We start from the raw sequence: 19,839 nt of genomic DNA on the forward strand, positions 1-19,839 counted from the left end.
ATGAATAAATAAATAAATGGAGGAACAAAGGGTGAAACACATACACATGCAGCGGTGGTCGTCTCTGGACACTGTGGACAACTAGTGGATAGGGATGGGAGGGAAAAACTGGGCGGCGGGGAGGGATGACATTGTTCAAAATGAAATGGACTCATTACCTGCTTTATGTAATTATTAACTTGTTTTTTGCATTTTCAAATATAATTAGCCTTTTTATTTTTACAGGTGAATCAAAAGTGGGCGCCAGTGGCTCATACCTTTAAGTCTAGCTACTCAGGAGGCTGAGAAATGAGGACTGAGGTTTGAAGTCAGCCCAGGCAGAAAAGACGGTGAGACTCTTATCTCCAAGTAACCATCAAAAAGCTGGAACTGGAGCTCTGGCTCTAGTGGTGCCATCCTTGAGCAAAAAAACTCAAGGACAGTGCCCACGCTCTGAGTTCAACACACATGCATGCATCTGTGCATGCTCACACACAAGTGAATCATAGAGTGTAAGTGACCAGACAGGGTCCCTAATTCAGAAATAACTTCTAAGCCATCTCTCTTTTTGCATGTTTTTTTTTTCCATGATTGATTCTAAGCATGCACGATGAGGCCAGCCTGGTGCTGTCCAGTCTTGCTAGGTTTCACTAGAGCCAACCCTGGAAGGCCACAGCTGCTGAGCCTGGGTCTGGCCGGAGCTCAGAGAGGCTGGAGGGCGGCCGAGGCGGCCGAGGGGGACCAGCCATGCTCAGGACTGGGGTTACATTTCCGGAGCCAGGTGGAGACTGAAGTATGGATCATGGAACCACACAGTGTGGGCTGGCCTTCCCCTTTTGTTTGTCTCACCGTGTAGTGTGAACTCACCATGCAGAACGGACTGGCTTTGCGCACATTATCCTCCTGCCTGAGTGCAAGGATTCTGGGTGTGTGCCACGACACCTAGGCCAGATTCCTTTAATTCTCAAAAGACAGCTTGAACACAACCCCTTCCCCTAAAGTCCTTCAGAGCCTTCATTCATTCATGCATTCATTTACTCATTCACTTTTGCTCATTCATTCATTCGCTCACTTATACTTTTATTCACTCACTCATTTTTTCACACACTCATTCCCTTACTCATTCACTTTTGTTCATTCTTTCTTTCACTCATTCATTTATTCACCCATTCATTCACTCATTCACGCTCAGTCCCTGCCACTGGCAAGCCTAGCACACCCCGCAATGGGAAAGACCTCTTCCCACCTCAGCTCTGCCCAGATGCCCGGGACCAGGGCCAGGCAAGCTGAGTAGCCCACAAGTAGAGGCCTAGGGTGGCATTACCATGGGGTGCTGACTTTTTCATGGAAAGTTCTGCTCTAGGCTTGTCCCTCTCTGCTCTAGGGCCTCAGGACACAGGCAAGATGCCAGGAGGAGGAAGCCAAGGGGGAGACTGGAAATTTCCTTACCCCCAGAAAGCAGCTCCGAGGAGCTCAGCCCAGGCAACAAGAGGCTGTGAATGAGACCCCAGAGGCCAGCAGGGGCCTCTGGTGGAGGCCTGCTGGGGGAGTGCTTTCTGCGATGTCCTGGCACTAGGTTTGGGCCGGGCACTGTGCCAGGAGGGGGTGCTGCCCCTGAATAGCAGGAAAACCCTCCTCCCTGCCAGGGTGGCCCTAAGAAACCAGGGTTTCCTCAAGATTGAGGGCCTTGAGGCAGGGGGACAGTCACCCAGCCCCTTCTTCACTGCCCAGTGGCAGTTGGACCCTCAACTAGCCACAGGGACAAGGCCTTGCTCCCATGCCAGAACACCCACCCACCAAGCTCCGTGGCAGCCTTCCAGGCTGTGAATTCAGTGGACACCAGCCTCTTCCATGCCGGGAGGCCTCAGGCCCATTGCCTGGCCTCTATGCCTGTGTCTCCTCCCGACAGTGGGAGTGGAGGCAGCGCAGAGGCAGGCTGGGATGGGCCACGCATGTGCTTGGTAGCTGGCCCAGGGTGCAGTGCAGCCCACGTGGGCCATTCCTAATGACCTGTCTGCTGACACACGACCTCAAGCCCCAGCTGTGGCCGCTGTGGGGGTCAGGTCACCAAGAGCCTGGGGTCCTAGGGGCAGGGTGGCTACAGCATCTCCTCCACCCAGTGTCCTTCCTCTGACCAGGCAAAGTGTCTGCTCCAGACCAGGCCCTGCCCATCAGGGCGCAGGCTGTGGGGCTTCTTAGACAGCCTTCCCCCCTTCAATGATGTCAAGAAGTGGGGTGCACTCTCCTCTCCCAGGAACCCTAAGGCCAGGCTAGGGGGCAGCGTCTCTCCTGAGCTGTGGACTAGAGCCTTCCTATCTGCTCCCAGCCTCTGGATGACACCTCTGCTTCCTCCAGAAGACAACTCCTCCCAAAGCCTGTCCTGCCAGGTGGAAGTCTAAGCCAAGACCTTCATGCTGTTGGATTCAGGCTGGAGACAGCACCTATTATGGCCACCAGGGCTGAGTCCCCTCATGTCCTGACAGCAAAGCTTCAGGGCAAGTACCATCATCATCCTTATGTTCCCAGAACAGGAAGCTGGGGTCTCAAGTAGGTGAAGAAACAGAACCAGCCCTAACTGCAGCCTACCACCCCAGACCTCAGAGATGTCCAGAGTGGGCAGGGTGGGGCCCCAGGGCACTTGCAGAGCCAGAGGCTGCCTTTGGGGTGGGAAGAATTGAGGCTGGGTCTCCCTGAGGAGTTCTAGGAAACCACACTGGGAGGGGTGGTTGCATGGTAGCCCCTGCCCCACCCAGGCCCTCGCCCTCTGCTGGCTCCTTGACACAAGCCGTGGGGCCGACCCTCGGTGACCACCTCCAGCATGCGTGTGAAGCACACACTGTCCAGGTACAGGGTACATGGGCACACCAAGGCCACAGGCCCTCCCCTGGGACTGGGGCCCCAGCAGGCAGGTGATGGGACGTGCCGGGCTGTGGAGTCCCCATTCCCTCCGCCTGAGCCATAGGCCAGCAAAGATGAGGGGCACTCCCTGTCCCCTGAGTCAGACCAGCATTTGTTTGGCAGGCTGATAGAAGGAGACTGACCTCAGGCCAGGTCTTTCTGCTTAGGAGGTCAGAAATGGCCTCACCAGCTGTAGAAGCAGTGAGCTGAGCAGCCCCCCCACAAACTGCAGACTGAGATGTCCCAGGGAGGGCTGCCGGCGTTGCTCTCCCCTCTGAAAGGGGGACCAAGGGCTCCGTGGAGACCCTGCCCCCACACTGCTCCCCCACACCCCATTCCTGGTCTGGAACAGTCCTCTCTCAGAGGGAGCCACAGAAGGCTGGTATGTCAGGAGGCCACACAGGATCTACCTTCTAGAACCAGCCTGAACCCCCTGGGCCTCCTGGGAACAAGGGCACTCCTTCCCTAGCTGGCTAGAACCTCCTTCACTAGCTGCCCCAGTGTGAAAGGGCTTCCCCAGGGCAGGACCACATCACTGCCCCCTGGGCCCTGACCCAACCCGCAGGCCCCAGCCTGAGCCCCTCCCAGCCCCAGCTGTAGGCTATCTGGGTGGTCTGATTGGCGGATGTGGGTGTCAGTCAAGAAGCTGGCCCTATGCATCCTCCCCCCTGCCGCCACACACACACACACACACACACACACACACACACACACACACACACACACACGAGGATTCTACCTCTCCCTTCTGCTTATCCTCCTTCCCGCCACACCCAGCTCACCCCAGGGCAGAGACCCTGCCACACCTGTCAAAAGGCCAAAGGCCATTTGGTGCAGGGTCTTCCTCCCTCACCAGCTACAGACTCCAGGGCTGGGAATCCCACCTCCCAGTCCCTCGATTTGAATCCCCTACCCCCAGTTGGGGGGTATGGGGACATCTGCACCCCAGCAGAATGAGTGGTAAGGACAGGCTGACCAAATTCCCTCCAGGCCCTGGCGCTGCCCAGGCAACTCCAGCCCACGCTCCTGGCCCCCGGCACTTCGTAATTCTTCCTTCTTGGGCATCCTCAGGCAAAATATTTGAAGAATGTTCTAATTATCTATGATAGGCCAGGAAGGCCGGCCTGGGTCCACTCGTCCAGGAAGTAACTACAACCCCCGGGAGGACGGTGGCTGGCCCCAGCCTCTCCCTCAGGTGGGCAGGGGTGGTTGGGTGAGATGGGGTCTTCCCTGGCTCTGGGGCCCCACAGGGCCTGCTAGAGCAGGGGCTACTGAACCCCAGTGTTCCTGCCTGACAAGTGGGGATAGGAATCTCTTCCAGGGCTGGGGTCGCTTGGCAGACCTCCAAACACCACAGGCTACATAGCAGCCCGGAATACCAATTTTTCTGTCCCCAGACACCTGCCCCTCTGCATTCACTGCTGCTAGGAGCTAGAGAAATCTGACCAGGGCCCAGGCTGGAGCCAGAGCTGGGCAGCATCTGAGGCCCTCGCCCAAGTCGATGGGATAGAAGGGGAGAGAGTGGTACAAAACCGGTCTGAGCAGGTCCCCTGCCACAGGTCAAGCTGCCTTTGAGTTGGCTTTGCCAGGCAGTCCCAGCTCCACATGGGGACATGAGCTGGGGGGGGGTCCCACCCGGGCCACCCGGGCTGTCCCTAGCCTCAGTGTTCTTATCTGACAATCAGGGACAGTCTGCCCTCCCTCCTTTGGCAAATGGCCTTCCCTTCTCCTTGCCTGGACAAGAAGATCCTCGACCCAGGTAAGGCCCTGCAGGGGGAGCAAGCAAGCAGCTCCTGCTCCAGCCAGCCTAACCATCTGACCCATCCCCTGGCCTGCACTGTGCAGAGGGGCGGGACACAGGGCCACCCTTCCTCGGCAGCATCCACCACCTGCCCCCCTCTCACCACCCCCCCCCACACACATGGCAGCTACACAGGAGGGCCGTGCCAGCCCAGACTTACAGAGAGGCCACCCAGAAGGGCCCTGAAGTCAGTCAGGGGCTGGACACCCCCAGGGCTCTGCTCAGGAATGAGGTCCTACCTCCTGACCAGTGAGGAGCCGAGGTTACAGACCCTAGAGGGCCCCTCCAGCTGCAGGGTCTGAGTTCCATTGGCCCGCACTCACTTGCAGCCTCTCTGGACCTCAGTTTGCCTGAGGGAGAGTCACTCTGCTATGGGTGGGGTCCCTGCAGGGGCACCCTTTGCCCCAGGTCCTGCCCGCTTTCATCTCTCCACACCACCAGCCCCGCTTGTTGTTCTGGGTGTCCTGGGGACCAAGCACTGTGCCTTCATTCCTTGTACCCAGGGGGTAGTGCCCTCTCTCTTCTCCCTATAGCTGGCATTTCTGCCTTGGCACCCGAGAACCCCACCCTGGAGAGAAAGCAGGATACAAGTAGTGAGCCTGAGGCAAGGACGAGGATGCTGAGCAGGTGGTGGTACAAGGAGCCATGGTGCAGAGGAACAGGGGACTGGAGAGAGCACGCAGCCCCTGCAGATGTGAGAAATCAAAGCCCAGACAGTGGTCACCACCCCTGACCTGGGGATTCTGACCTCTGACCCGAGGAACTGCCACGCCCCTCGGAATGCAAGGCCTGTCATGACACGCCCAGTTCTGACCTCTGGGGCCAGATGTTTGCCCTCTGGAGAGGGGGCACCCTGCCACTCCAGGCAGCCAGACATGTGCCCCCCTCTTTCTAGGAAGCCTGCCACTCTCTCCTCCCCTCCCGTTGCAGATGGACTGTGACGTCCCAGGCCCCACCTGCCCCTCTGCACTGGCCACTGGATGTGGGCCAGGTCCATCCCATCTAGCAGCACTGACCACACCCTTGCATGCCTTGCACTGGCTTCCCAGGCCAGCAGGGCCCTTTCCCAGCTTGTTTGCCCCCAGGGCTGGGGAGCTCACTGCCCCCCCCAACAGCAAGTCTGCCACACTAGGAGTCCACACTCAAGGACAAGGTGGCCCTGGGCCGGGGGTAGCTTGGGGGAGGGGCCTGGACAGGTTGTGCAGTGAGACGAGGGAGAGGAGAGCACACACCTGTCCCTACCCCCACCCGAGCAGCCAGCCTGGGGGAGGCCCCCGGTCCCACACCACGGAGGGAGGACAAACGGCCGTTTTGTCCTTGGCCAGCAGCGGCCTGCACCACACAATGACCCTTTCATGAGTCTGAGGGAGCCCCAGGCCGGGGTTTCATCTGACAGGGGAGGGCGCCCGCCTCTTGTCCCCTCGGGAGGGGAGCTGAACCCAATCTGCGCTGGACGTAGGGCCATGCGAAATGGAGGCCTCCAGGGAGTCCGCCGTGGTCCCTCCATCTGCCAGGAGCCCAGGAGAGGTTAGTGGACAGACCAGAGATGGTCTATTCTGGACACTTGGCCCAGGCCCTGGCCTGGCAGGTGCTCCGGATCTCAAAAATGGAAAGTTCCACCCCCAGCCCTAGCCACTAACCTCCAGGCAGAGGGGTGGCCCGGGCTCAATCCCAGTGGAGCTCTGGGGTCCTTGGGTGTCCAGGGCAGGGTGGCCTCGGCCCACTTGCCCCCCAGGGCTGCTGTGGCATTGCAGGGGAGGGGCACAGGGCTGGAGGGGCGGGGGCAGGAAGTGCACCTGCTGTGTCCCCAAGGGAGCCAGCAAAGTGTGAGACTGAGCAAAGTGTGAGGGGACAAGCAGGTGTCCCCTCAAACATGGCTCCCTTCTTTCATGGCCACCCATACCATCCTCAACCAGCTCTGCATAGTGCCCGGGGTCTCCTGAGCTCCAGGTCCTTTCCAGCCAGATTTCCCTGGGGACAAACAGCCTGGTTAGAGGCTTAGAGCCACAGGGCTGGGCCCTGACCCTGGTGGCTGCAGGAGAGGACCTCCTCTTTGGACCTCAGTGCTTGGTCTGCCCCTTGGTAACAATGCCCTAGCCATTATTTTTTTCCCCTAGGAGTCTCCTCCAGCCTCTCCCTCCTTACTCCTTCATAAACAAACTCAGCCTCCAGGCCTCTCTTCTGCTCAAATACCTGACAACCAGCCACTGCATACAGGACACCTCAGGAAAGCAGACAGCAGAGGGCAGGACCCAGCCAGGCAGGAAAGGTAAAGCTGGCATGAGAACCCAGCTTTGGCCATCCGAGAGTCAAGGGTCCCCTCCTCACTAGGCCTGCAAAATCATAGTGCAAGGTCAGCCTGAGCTCAACGTTCACAAGCCCCATCTCCAGTGAAGAGCTGCACGAAGCGGCAGGTGGCAGCCTAATCACCTGGGAAGGATAAATAGAAGGGCTACAGTAATAAACAGGCCGACCCAGAATGTCGGGCCCCTACTGAAAAAGTAACTGAAGCAAACAAAAACAGACAGGGGATATAGCTCAAGTGGCAGAGTTCCTGCCTATGAAGCCAGAGGTCCTGAGATCAAATCAAACCCCCAAAAGGCGTTTCACCTTCCACAGGCCCAACAGACAGAGGAAGTGGCACGGAGCAGTCTGTCCCACAATGTACCTCTTTCCCTTTTCTTGGTTGGTGACTCGATTGCTCCGGGCGGGGTGGTGGGTTTGGTTAGGTTTCCTGTGGTTGAAGAGGCTCCGTGCGCCCCCGCTGGCTGCAATGCTGCCTGGGAGTTAAGATTTTGCCAGGTAACCTGGGTGCCATCACACCCCAGGGCTTCTGGACCTGACCTGAACCTCTGCCCCCTAGACCAATGAGGACACTGAGGTCCAGAGAGGCCTTCCACACCTGGACAGATGCCCCGTCCCGGAGTGCCATGCTGACCTGCCTGGCCCTCTCGACCCCCAGGGCTGTGATGCCAGGGGATGGACCTGATTCAGTACCCAACTCCCTGAGGGTCATCCCACAGGGCTTCTGGGACTGCGGTCGGCGCCGCCAGCAAGGCCGGAGTGGGAGCCGGGAAGAGGCCTGGCCTTGGCAAGACCGTGGTGAGCACCCCCGCCCCCCACAGCCAGGTGGTCGGTGAGTAACCGCCCTGTCACCCATGAGTCACCCGGCTCCCCAGAGCAGGCGGTCACCATGACAGGCCGCACCGGAAGACCTGGGGAGGGGGGCTCGTCACAGCCAACCACCACATCTGGGAGAGGGAGGCCAAGACCAGAAGGGACCTTCCCAGGACAGTGGCCCGGCCTGGGCCTGGCTCTCAGCCTGGCCAGGCTCCCACATCAGCTAACAAAGCACCACAGCTTTCCTCCTGGCCTGCCCGTGGCTCTCACCTGTCCACTTTGGGCCCCGCTGACCTCCACTGACCCTGGGAGTGCCCACTCTGACAACACAGGCACAGAGATGGTGGGGCTGGCTGGGGCTGGCCAGAGCGGCCCAGCCCAGCAGGGCTCCATTCAGTGACCGGCAGGGGCTCAGGGCCCTTCCAGGCCAGCACACCCGTCCAACTCCATCAGTGGCAGGGGCCCAGGCATGCATCTGGGATTCACTGTGTGTGGACCACAGCCCAGCGCCAGGAGCTGGGAGTGCGGCCCAGAGGAAAGGGGCAGGATTAACTGTCCACCAGTGCCTGTGATCAGAGCAATGGAATACCTTCTGGAGAGCACAGCCCCCACCCAGAGCTTCTCCTAGCTGTGGCATCCTGAGCGCCCCTCAGGGCACGCCTAAAGCACTGGGAACAGAGTTCAGTTGCCCTCACTGCCTTGTGCAATTCTCAAATCTCTTCAGCCCTAATCACCTCCGCCATGTTCTGCTATGGTTTCGGGGACTTGCAGACCAGGGGCTTCTCATCATACATACTTTTCCCGCCAATTGCTCAGTGCCCACCTGGGCACCTTACAGGCTTATATTCCCCAACAGAGCGAGTAAATCCTGGAGCCATCGCTGCCACCCTCCTGTTGAGTTCATCCTTGCTTGGGATGGGCTAAGTCAGCACTTTCTCCCCCTGGGGCCAAAGACCGGACTAGACTAGCAGCAGGTAGGACTGCTGAGGGCAGGGCAGGGACCAGGCTGTCTTCCTATCACCCACCATCATGCTGGCCCCAGCATGGGCAGGCCTAGGAATGCTTGAGAAGTCACTTCTTCAAAAGGAAACAAAGCAACAGCCCAAGAAGCCGGTGGTACAGGTGGGGGTCGAGCCTGCGTGGTAGATGCAGGTCATCCATGGCCCAGCCTCAGGGGAGAGCCTGGCTTCTGCCACCACCTGCCAGAGAGCCCCCACTGCTCCCCGCCTTCCTCCTCTCACCCCCCCTCCTTCAGGCCCCTGCCCCAGGACCCTACACCTCCACGGGGACCCCCAACCTCAGCACCAGCTCCAAAGAATTTCTGTGGGGCAGAGGAGCTGCTGGCTCTCCCTTGAGGTTTAGGATTGAGATGCCAGGATTCTAGGGGAGGCCGCTCCCCCCCCACACACACTACCAGAGGCCATGATACCAAGGCCCCTTGGGCGATCCATGTGGCACCTCCGAGCCGGGACCTTCGCAGCCTGCACCTCCTTACCCCCAGCCCCGTGGATGATGAGGCGGGGCCGCCGCTGCCCCCCACCCCGGGCGATGCCTCCGCAGCCGGCCGAGCTTCTTCTGCCGGGACCTTGTAATTATGGCCCACAGCCGGGAAGCCGCGGGCCTCGCAGCATCTGGCTGCGGTTGCGAACTTTTGTTTCAAGATGCGCGGCTATTTTTAGAAGGAGAGGGGCAGGATAGTAATTTCCGAGGGGCTGGGGCAGCAGGGCTGCGTCTTTATTAAACGGGGCGGGGGCGCGGCCCTCTATTAGGAAGGGGGCGGCGCGGCGGCCGGCTCGGCTGCGCCCTCGGCCGCTGCAGGCGACCCGGGACGTGGCCCGCGTGCTAAGGAGGGGCGGGGGAGGGGAGGAGGGGCGCGGGAGGGAGCGCGGCTCTGAGGTTTAATCAGTAGCATCCAGCTTAAATTCCCCCAAACGGCGGTTCCATAAATCAAACTCCTTTTTAAAGCGGAGGCCAGAGCATATGCGTCCCATTAGACTCCGGGGAAGCCACGGCTTCGCGGACGCGCCCCCGGGGCTCCGGCTCCCCGGGGCGGACGGGCCGGGCTTCCCGGAGCCCGGGGGGCGCTGCCCTCACCACCCGCGCGCGCGCGCGCGTGCGCTCCCGGCCCCAGGTGACGGGGCGCCAGGACCGGGGCAGGAGCCGCCTCCGCGCCCTCGGGGTCCGGCGGGGGGCCGCCGGCGCGGGGAGCAGGGGCGCGCGAGGTCCAGCCGGGCCTGAGGGGCGGGGACCCTCCCGCGCCCGCCTCGCTCGGCCCCCATCGCCCAGGTCCCCCAGGTGGCTGCGGCTGGCCGGCCCCCCGCGGCCCCCAGGACCCCCCCCCCCCGCATCCCGCCCGGGGCCCCTGGCCTGTCCCCCGGCCGCCCGCCCGCCCTCGCCCGCGGCACTCACAGGTAGCTGCCGCTGGACAGGAGGAGAAAGATCTGCGGGCAATAGACGGAGAGGAGGGCGCCGCGCGCCGACAGCAGGCGCATGGTGGGTCCCGCGCCCGCAAGGCCGGGTCGCCGCGGCCCTTCCTTCCCCACGCCGGGCGGCGCCTCTGCGCTCTAGGGGCCCCGGCTTGCAGGCCGGGGGCCAGTGGTCGCCCGCGTCCCGCCGCCGGGGCCACACATCGTGCTGGACCTGGGGCTGCGGCGGGCGCTGAGGCCGAGAGGCAGAGGCAGGGGCTGGGGCCAGAGGGGCAGTGGGGGTGCCTTGGCGGTTGTCTGGGCCCCTCGGTCGGTCCGTCTGTCCGTCGGTCCGTCTGTAAGAACCCGCTCTGTCGCTAGCTCCAGCTCACTTCTCCAAGTCTCCCGAGGCCTGCAGCTGCCATTGGCCGGGCCGCCCCCACATCCGCCTCCTTAGCGGGCGGGTTTTTTAAAGGGGAGGCCGACCGGAGGCGCGGCAGGAGCCGCCCCCAGGGGTTGCCCAAGTGGCCTCGGCGGGGATGTCCTGGTCCCCACCTTTGCTGAGCCACTGCGCTGCAGCCAGGCTCCGGAGAGCCCCCTGGGGAAAGCAGCCGCACCCAAGCCCGCGCTTCCCTTCCGGGCTGTGCTCAGCAAACATGTGCTCCTGTGTGCATGCATGTACCTGCATGTGCCCCGTGAGCCTGCGGGGCCGGGGCAGCCTGCTAGCTGCAGGTGTGTGTCCACACATGAAATCTGTGTTGTGCCTCTGCCGGCGTGGTCTGGGGGGGGGGGGTGGCTTCCCATCAGCCTGTGGCATTGTCCTAGCCGGGCATCCACACGTGTGTCTGGCAAGACTTGCAGGTCCTGCTTTCCTCGCACAGGGATCTCAGTGCCTCTCCCTACCAGGAGTTGGTTTTGGGGGTGCAGAAGCCACAAGGACTGGTTCTTCTCAAAAGCCTCCCGCTGAAGTTTTTTTTTTTTTTAAACCTAGAAACACAATTTTAAGTCCTATCTCCTGTTGTCTGCCAAGCTTTGCCACCACAAGTGGCTGTGGAGAGAGCTGGAGACCCCATCCACTAAGCAGGGGATGAAGGGAAAGTAGCCTGGAAAGCCAGTGGTCCTGAGGGGCAGGATGGGTGGCTCCTTGGCCTGGCACCCTACCTCACCCCCCCCCCCGCATCCAGTAAGAACGCCATCTCTTCCTTTTCCAAGTCCTTGAAACCCTTTACTTCTTTCTCTTGGCCACAAAGGCAGGGGCTGGCCAGGCTCCTCCACTGGGCCCAGACCAGCCAGACAGGGTACTCCCCGGTCTGCTGTGGTCTCCTCCAGGACTGAAGCTTGAAAACTGCTCCCTGTACAAAGGGCCTGGGATAACCCCTTAGCCATTATGCTTTGGAATTGCTCAAGGCACCTCTGCTCAGCGACTGGGCCGGCTGCATTCTGGCTCCTGGGCCTGCCTACGTGAGCTGCACTGGCTGAGGGGCGCAAAGTATTTGGTGTAGGGGTGGAAGAAGGCCCTGGGGCAGAGGCAAGAACGTTCAGCATGCAGGTGAGCTGGGGCAACAGAGATAGCACCCCAAGCAGCCAGTGTCTCATTTGCAGTTGGAACTTTGTTGAGATTCAGAGGTCTCCTGGGTCCTCCTGCCTGGAGGACACCCCAGGGCTCCCAGGCGCCTTTGACCTCGTAATGTTTCTTGTGGGGACACCTGGGCAAATGCCCCTAGACAAGAGCCCTGGAAGCCCTGAGGGAGGGACTGGGAGCACTTCCCTTCAGTGAGGGAAAAAAGACTGAGGGTACAGAGCTCACCCTAGGCACCTGCCAGGAGTGATGGATGGAAGCGTGGTCCTGGGCATCTGGTGGTTCTGTCTGATCCCCAGACCTCTTTGATCCATGGGGCATCCCCATTACCTAAGTGTTAGGTCACACCTGGACCCAGCTGCCCCTCTTATGCCTCTGGCATAACAAGAAGCTTGCAAAGAAAGCATGGCAGAGCCCGGGCTCCCCCCCTACCCCACCCCCAAACTCCTTCCTCCTGTACACATCCAAAGAGGGCTTCCCTGGTGGGTCTTCCATGGTGTCTTTGGGAACTCTGGAAACTCAAGAGTAGGAGGGAGGGGTGTTTGCTGGAGACACACCAGGGGGAGGAATTACCCCGGAGCTCCTGGAGCCTTCCCCAGGGAACTCAGCCACTGCCTCCCCTCACACCTTCCAGAGGGCAGTGGACCTGCATGCCTGGGGACCTAACACAGGAGGGTCTTCCCCACCCCATCCTAGGCAATGTTCAGAAAGGCCAGAGGTGCAGTCCAGGGGCAGACAGACAGACAGGGGAGTCTTGGGAAAGGCCCTCCAGATCTTTGTAGATACTTCCTTGCCCCTGGAGCACAGGGCGGGGGGGGGGGGGGAGAGGGGGAATCGAACTCTCATCCCAGTAGCTGAGGGGGGAGGGGCTGCTTTTTGAGAAAACACTTCTGGCCGAATTGATGCTGGAAAAAGTGGTCAGTAGCAGAGGCCAGAGCCAGTCCAGGCTCAACTTTGCCTTCAGCCCCTGTGAACAGTGACCTGGCCTCTGGCCCCCTCACAGTCACTTTTCTAATCCTGAAGCCCCAGAGAGCAAAATGACCCCACACTAGGGCTGCTCAGAGCCCACAGGTGGGGACCACAGTGCCAGAGTCAGGGAGCAGAGCCAGGGCCTCATGAGGTCTGCTGACCTCTTAGCGGGAGGGGGGGGTCCTGGAAGATCCCCGCTGGCTGCGAAAGCCTGGACAGCATGGCCTGCCCTGTCCGCCCCACCCCCACCCCAGCGGGCTCAAGGCGGGCACCCCTCACCTCCATAAACAAACACACAGGGACACGGCCTACCCACAGCCCTACAATAAACAGAGTCACCAGCAGCCACAGACACGCCCGTCCAGACCTGCAAGGGCTGAGGCGAGGACCCGGCTTCTCGCCTGGCCTCTGAAGCTTTGGTCCCCACCGGCTCTGGGTCTTAATAATGTCTCCACCTGTGAAATGGCGGAGGCCAGAAGAGAGAGAGCCAGGAAGATTCTCAGATGTTTTTACCTCTCGCCTGGGTCTCTGTCTCTCAGTCTCCCAGATACCAGAATTCGCCCTACCTACAGGTCTGCTTGCTTGCCTCCCTTCCTCCCTGCCTCCCTCCTTTCCTCTCTTCCTTCCTTCCTCCCTCCCTCAAGGTCCAGGAAGGGCCAGGCCCTAAGCGCCCGATTGCGCACAGTAGGAGTGCGGGGCGCGGCAGGGCGCAGGTGTCCGCAGGTGCAAGGGGCGCCAGGCCCGCGTCCAGCAGCGGGCACCCCAGGCTATGAACATCGCCTCTGGGTCTCACCACCCCGCCACCCCCAATCTTCGGGAAGGCCGAGACAGATTCTGTCTAAAGGAGATCGCGGCTCAACAGGTAAGAACTCGGCTGGGTTCAGGAATGTGGAAATACGACTCGGAGCAGCTACCGCAGCGAGCAGCGAGAGCGCGGCGCGCCCGCCCGGAGCCCGCCCGCCCGCCCGCCCGCCGGGCTGCGCGAGGGGGAGCGTGGCGAGAGGGGGCCGAGCCCGGGGCCCCGGGCGGGCGGGGGCGCGGGCCCCGGACGAAGCCCGAGGCGGCCCGGCCGGCCTCGCGGCCCGTCCTGAGCCAGCCCGACGAGTTGTCAAGGTAATTTCAACACGTCCGGGTGATGGATAGAGACGAAGGGCTGCGGCGGGTGCCCGGCCTACGCGCTCGCCCGGGGTGCGCGCCCCCCGCCCAGCCTGGCCCCGGCTGCAGGACGGCCCCCACCCCTCCAGCCCGGCGCGCCCTCCCGGCGGCGAGCGCTCGGCCCGGGCTCAGCGCCCAAGACGGCCCGGGGGAGGGAAGGCGCGTCCCACCCCCGAGGCCTGGAGCCCGAACGGGTGAAAGTACGCGCCCAGCACGCTCGCCTCTGCCCGCGAGCCCGCGGCGGCTGCCCGCGCGCCCTGGGCTTGGCGCCCCTCCACCCCAGCTCCTCCGGGGGGGGGGGGCCGGCCGGGCTGGGGCGAGGGCCCGACCCAAGAGCAGCCCTAGAGCCCCAGAACCGCCCTGCGCCCCTCCGACCGCCCGGCCCCGGGGGGGGGGGAGCCGCCCTCGGGGTTACTCACCCCAGCTTCACGTAGAGGACGCCAAAGCAGAGAAACACGTAGAAAATCCACTTGCGAAAGTTTCTGTGCATGATCCAGGGAGGGGGGCTGCGCCATAGACAGCTGCGGCCGGAGGGGGTGTGCGGACGGGGCGGGGGCCGGGCGAGGGCCGAGGGCTGCGGGCGGACCGCGCTCAGCCGGCGCTGCGGCTCGGGCCGAGGGCGACGCGCGGGCGCTCGGCACGCGTTGCCACCATGGTGAGCCCAGGGCGCCGCGAGCGCCCCGGGGGGGAGTGACCCGGGCCGGGGCCGCGCTCTCGGAGCCCGCTCGGTCGAGAGACTGTGGGGCCCCGGGGCCGGGGCCGGGCGCTGCCTCCACGGGCTCAGCCGCCTGGGGCCGTGCGCGCCTTGCCGTGCGCCGCGGCGGCCAATGTGTCCGCACTTGTCGGCCTTCCCAGGTGACTCGCAGCCCGGGCGAGCGAGCCGCGAGCGAGCAGGGGAGCGAGCGAGCGCGAGAGAGAGGGAGTGCGCGCCCCAGGTAGGAGGACCCGCCTCCCGCCCGCCCTCCTCGCCCGCCGCGCGCTCTCTCGCGCTCGCTCCCCGGCGCTCCCCTCCCTTTTCTCCTCCCTCCCCCGTGACACACGGACGCATCTACCCCGGCCCCCCTCCCCGGGCCAGCTCCCTTCCCCTCCGGTCGCGCTCCGGAGACTGGGGAGGGAGGGCGGGGGCGGGGGCGGGAGGGGGAGGGCGCGGCGGGGAAGGGACACCTGCGCGCCTCTGCTCCGGCGGGGCGGCGTGGGGCGGGGGCTGCAGGTCTCGGGGACCACTTGCCTTCCGGTGCCGAGTGGGCCCACGCCATCGCCCTCCCCGGAGCTGCCCCTCGGCCCCAGAAACCGCCCGCCGGGTCCCGGGGCCACGCCCTCCGCCCTGGCACTGCCGCGCCCCTGCCACACCACCACCGGCGCTCTGCCCGCGCCCAGCCCGGGTCGGATGGAGGCCGCACGCGGGCAGGGGGCGCGGCGGCCAGAACGTCGGGGCTTCCCGGGGCGGGTGAGGGGCGCCCTTCCCCCCTCGGTGGGCGCCCGGTCCCTTCCACAGCGCTGGGCCAGGGGCCCTGGGTCCCGGACACGCTCACGCGGGCCACATTTGGAGAGCGCGGCAGCACGCGGAGCGCCGGGCTGGAGGGAGAAGCAGGTGTGGACGGAGGACGCCGCCCGCCGCCGCCGGCCCTGCCCGCACCCCGCGCCCCTCGGCCCGCTCCGCCCCTTGGCCCCCGGGACCCCGGCTCCTAATCCCCCCCCCTAATCCCGTCAAATCCTCTGAACCTTAGCCACGACCTCGGCCCCGGGATCAGAGGCGGCGGCGCAGCTGTGCCAGGCGCAGCGGGTGGGAGGCCTTGGAGGCAGTTGACCGTAGAGATGACGGTCAGGGAAACTGAGGCCCGGGCCGCCGCGAAGCGCCAGGCCGCCCCACCCAGCGCCCCCGGGTCCCAGAGCTCCGGACGTCGCTCCGGCCACACCAGCGCGGGGAGCGCCCTGCGCCCGCGCGGGAGCCGGGGCAGCTCGGCGGGCGGATGCTGCCACCCGGCGGACACCGGGCGAGCGCAGGCGCAGCCCGGCCCGCCGCCGGGCCCCGCGGGGGCCCACGGCTCAGGCTCGCGGGCCAGGGGCTCGCCACCACGCCCACCTTTGTGCACCCTACTTGGGCCCGCGGTCCAGGAAGACGTGGACCCTGCAGGGGAGGACGCCGGGGGTGTCGCCCGTGCCTCTGTTTCCCCAGGAGCCGCGGAGGCGGCGCGCGCAGGGCCGGCGGCTCGGCGTCCTGCTGCCCCCTGCCGGCCGCGGGCCGGAAGCGCCACCGCGGGAAGGGGACCCCGCCCTCAAGGGGTCCGCCTGGGGAGGGGGCTCTAGGCGGCTTCTCGAAGCGGCTCTGCATGGCTCCGAGTTCGGGGGAGATCTAGAGGGTAGAGGCGGTCCTGCTGGGGGCACGGGCAGGTCCCAAGGCTGCCCCTACCTCCACCCTCCATGACACCACGTGGAGAGATGGCTTCCAAGGCTTGGCCCTGACACCCCAGCTCTCCACCCATCTGTTTATGGAGAGACGAGGAGATGAGGGAGTGGGGGGCTTCTGCTGAAGGGCCATTTCTCCCTAAAGGTAAGGGTCAGTCTGAAGACCTGCCAGTGCCAGAAGACAACCAGCTCCAGGACCCGCCAGGTCTTCCTCACTGGGCTCATGGGGCTAAAGACCTGTGACCTCATGCAAAGCTGTCATCTTCTCCAGCTTGGAAGTCACGGACATCATCGAGGGTCCCTGTCATCCCTGTCCCTCTGGTGTGCCTGACCAGGACCTCCTGCTGTCCTGACACCACAGCCCCTCCTGTCCTTTCTGCCCTGAGGGCAGTCGCCTGTCCTGACCTCACAGGGCTGTGCCGGGCCAGCTGAGAATGCAGCTAAGCAGGACAAGCCAGGTGTCCCGTCTCACCTTCAGCACAGGCCTCCCTCTGCCCCAGTTCCCAGGGAGATTTGAGGCGAGCTGCCTGCGGTGTGTCCTGAGCAGGAAAGCTCAGGGGCAGCTGCCTCCCCCCTGCCCTCCTCTCCTTAAAGTGTGTGGAGTAGAGACAGGGGGTCACTGGAGTCAGCCCCCCCTGAGCCCCCTCCCCCAGCTCCCCGGAGCCTCTTCCATCTTCTCTGGGCAACAGGGATTAGGACTCTGTTTCTCTGCCTCTTCAGGTTCTGCCTTTTTTGTTTTCGTTTGGTTTTTTGCCAGTCCTGGGCTTGAGCTCGGACCTGAGCATTGTCCTTGGACTTTCTCAAGGCTAGAGCTGTGGTCTAGCACCACTTCCAGCTTTTTTTCCTATGTTTGTGGTACAGAGGAATCGAACCCAGGACTTCATGCATGCTAGGCAAGCACTCTACCACTAGGCCAAATTTCCACCCCTAAGGTTCTGCCTTCTTGGACATAGAAAGCCTCCTGGAGGCAGTGACCATCTAGAAGCTGCTCTGGGAGAGTATCACCTCTTTGAAGAAAAGCAAGCCTGCTCCACCAGGCTGGAGGAAAAAGGGTAGGAGTAGAGGCAGAGCTCCAAACGTCCACCCAAGGTCAGGGGTGTCCCCCACATCCAGTGTTATGGCAGACTCACCCCCGTGTCCCCAGGTCTAGAGAAATGCCAGGGGTCTAAGTGAGAGCAAGAAGTGGGTAAGTGAATGGGTTAAGGATGAACGGATCTGTGGCTGGCTGGCTGGCTGTGTAAATGGCAGCGTGGATGGATGGCTGGGTGAGTGGATGGATGGCCAGATGGCTGAATGGATGACGAATGGGGACATGGATGGGTGGGTGGGTGGATGGGTGGACAGATGATGGATTTGTAGTGGGGGGAGACAAGCTCAGGGTGGTCCCCCTGGACATTCCCAGCTTCAATCACTGAGGAACCCCTCAGTCTTGGTCAAGCAGAAGATGTGTTACCCCAGAATCTGGACTTCCCTGGGGACCAATGGTTCCTCTGGGCCTGGTAAGACTCCACAGGAGTGTCCTGCCGTGCTGAGAGGACCGTCCAGCCGGCCATGAGGTCAGGCAGGTACAGAAACATGCCCCTGGCCCCTGGGGAGTGGGCAGAGCTTGCGTAGGTTGCACCTCGCCTGCTCTCTGCCCTGGGGAGTGTTTCTCCCCACGCCCTTCCACTCCCAGGTCCTGCCCTGGTCCTGCCCTGGGATGAGAGGGGGCTTTGGGGTGGGAGGGGAGGGAAGGAAGTAGGTTGCCAGGAGCACTCGGAGCCCACACTCCATCTCCCATGTGTGAGCCAAGCTCCACCTGTGCTTTTCCCCAGCATGCTTTTGGGTTCCTGTCAAGGCGGTGAGCTTTAGTCCCAGTCTTCCCAGCTGGAAGGTGGGCCATGGCCATCATTCCTCTTTCCCTTCACTTCCTGCATGGAATCCATTCACAGATCTCTTGGGAATTCATGGGCCTGTCCCTGCCCCTACTTCACTTCTCTCTCCCCCACAGAAGCTTGCTTCTCTCCTGCTAAGCTCCAAGTCTTTCTGTGGCTTGGAACATGCCACGTCAGTTCCTGCCCCAGAACTTTTGCACGTGCTGTCCCTTCTAGCACAATCCTTGCTCCTGGTTCTATGTGGCTGCAGCTTATGTGGCCCACATCAGAGAGGGTCTCCACACTCTTCCCTCCAAACACAAGACCTGGCATTCTTCCCTTAGAAGACAATATGTCATTGCTTGTCTTCTGTCTGTCTCCCATCAGGGCACAAGTCCGTGGAGACCATTGTGCTGCCTTGGTTACAATTCTAGCCCCAAGGTGTGATAGAGCCCAGCAAGAAGAAAGTGCTCACTTAGTTAGTGAATGACTGATGGATGGATAGTCTGAATAAATGAGTGGTTTTCTGAGGGGCATTTGGCATGTGTGACCATCAGTGTTACAGACATAACTCTGACCCCACTGTGCTGAGCAGCGAGTCTGAGCCCCGCCCACCACCAGCAGCATCCCATCCCCGTCCCTGCCACCCTCCCCATCTCATTCCTCCAGCCCTGACTGCCCATCTCACCAGCATTTCCTGAACCCCACAATTCCCTCCCCACTGCCCCCCAGACCAGCCGTGTGCACAATGGGCTTGCTCACTTGTTCAGACGTGGAAACTGGGGCAGAAAGGGATACACTTGACCAAACTCACATAGCTGGTGGAAGTGAGGCTGGAACCAGTGCCTGCCAGGGAGGTGGGCCGTGCCTCATGGTGAAGGCTCAGGGGCAAGGATAAGGCCCCACATTCTCAGCAAGGATCCCCATCCAGAGAGGGAGTGGGAGAGAGGGTGCCAAGAAGGCAGGGGCCACAAGGAAGGTGCTGAGGGGACTGGGAGATGAGGAGGGTGGGGGAGGCAGTAAATGGGGGCCAGAAGTTCAAATGACCCTCAGAGCAGGGCTGCCTGCGTCCCAGGACCTGGACTTGATAGGCAGTGCTTTCCGTGGTGATGTGACGCACTTGATGGGAGAGGCATTTAGGATCACCAGTGACTGCCTTGGAATTCTTGCAGTGGGCCAGCTCTGACCATATGCATTCTTCGTGAGGGTTGGTACAGGGGTTTAAACTCTGGGCCTCGTGCTTGACTTTTTTCCCTCAAGGCTGGTGCTCTACTTTGAGCCACAGCTTCAATTTCTAACTTATTACTTGTTAATTGGAGACAAAAAAGTACACAGATTTTCCTGTCCAGCCTGGCTTTGAACCCTGAGCACTGAGGATTACAGGCATGAGGCACTATACCCACCTCCCAATAAGTTCTTAAGCAGCATTGTCCCCGGACACAGCAGAAGCTGCAGCCAGAGAGCTCTAACACGGGGAAGGGCTTGATGTGAACTGCTAGATTTGAAGTCAGAGGAGAGCAGCCAGTGTGGAGTGTGGTGACCTCTGGGGTCCAAGGTCAGATTGCTGGAGGAGCTGCAGAGAACCAGCAGAGAGCCAGACAGAGCCAGGCATTGCCAGGGGATGTGCCACCTCAGACGCAAGCATAGCCTTTCTCCGACAGGAGCCATCGGTGC

The 19,839-nt window shown here is 62.3% G+C and overlaps 1 protein-coding gene across 2 annotated transcripts in view; it reads right to left on the reverse strand.

The window, feature by feature from the left end:
* Positions 1–14,405, reverse strand: part of Wnt7b (Wnt family member 7B) — a 35,443-nt gene extending 21,038 nt beyond the window's left edge. Inside the window, exon 1 of one of the 2 annotated variants that reach the window (XM_090358426.1) lies at positions 14,326–14,405. In XM_090358426.1, the coding sequence (XP_090214552.1) occupies positions 14,326–14,396 (71 nt within the window). In that variant the 5' untranslated portion in view covers positions 14,397–14,405. Of the gene's footprint in view, positions 1–10,207; positions 10,553–14,325 lie in introns of those variants that run through there. The other variant, XM_090358419.1, reaches the window with a different exon arrangement.
* Between the last annotated feature and the right edge of the window lie 5,434 nt (positions 14,406–19,839).

This window comes from Megascapheus bottae, chromosome 2, assembly GCF_031878675.1.
Source record: "Megascapheus bottae isolate mThoBot1 chromosome 2, mThoBot2.hap1, whole genome shotgun sequence".
In the NCBI taxonomy this organism is placed as follows: domain Eukaryota; kingdom Metazoa; phylum Chordata; class Mammalia; order Rodentia; family Geomyidae; genus Megascapheus; species Megascapheus bottae.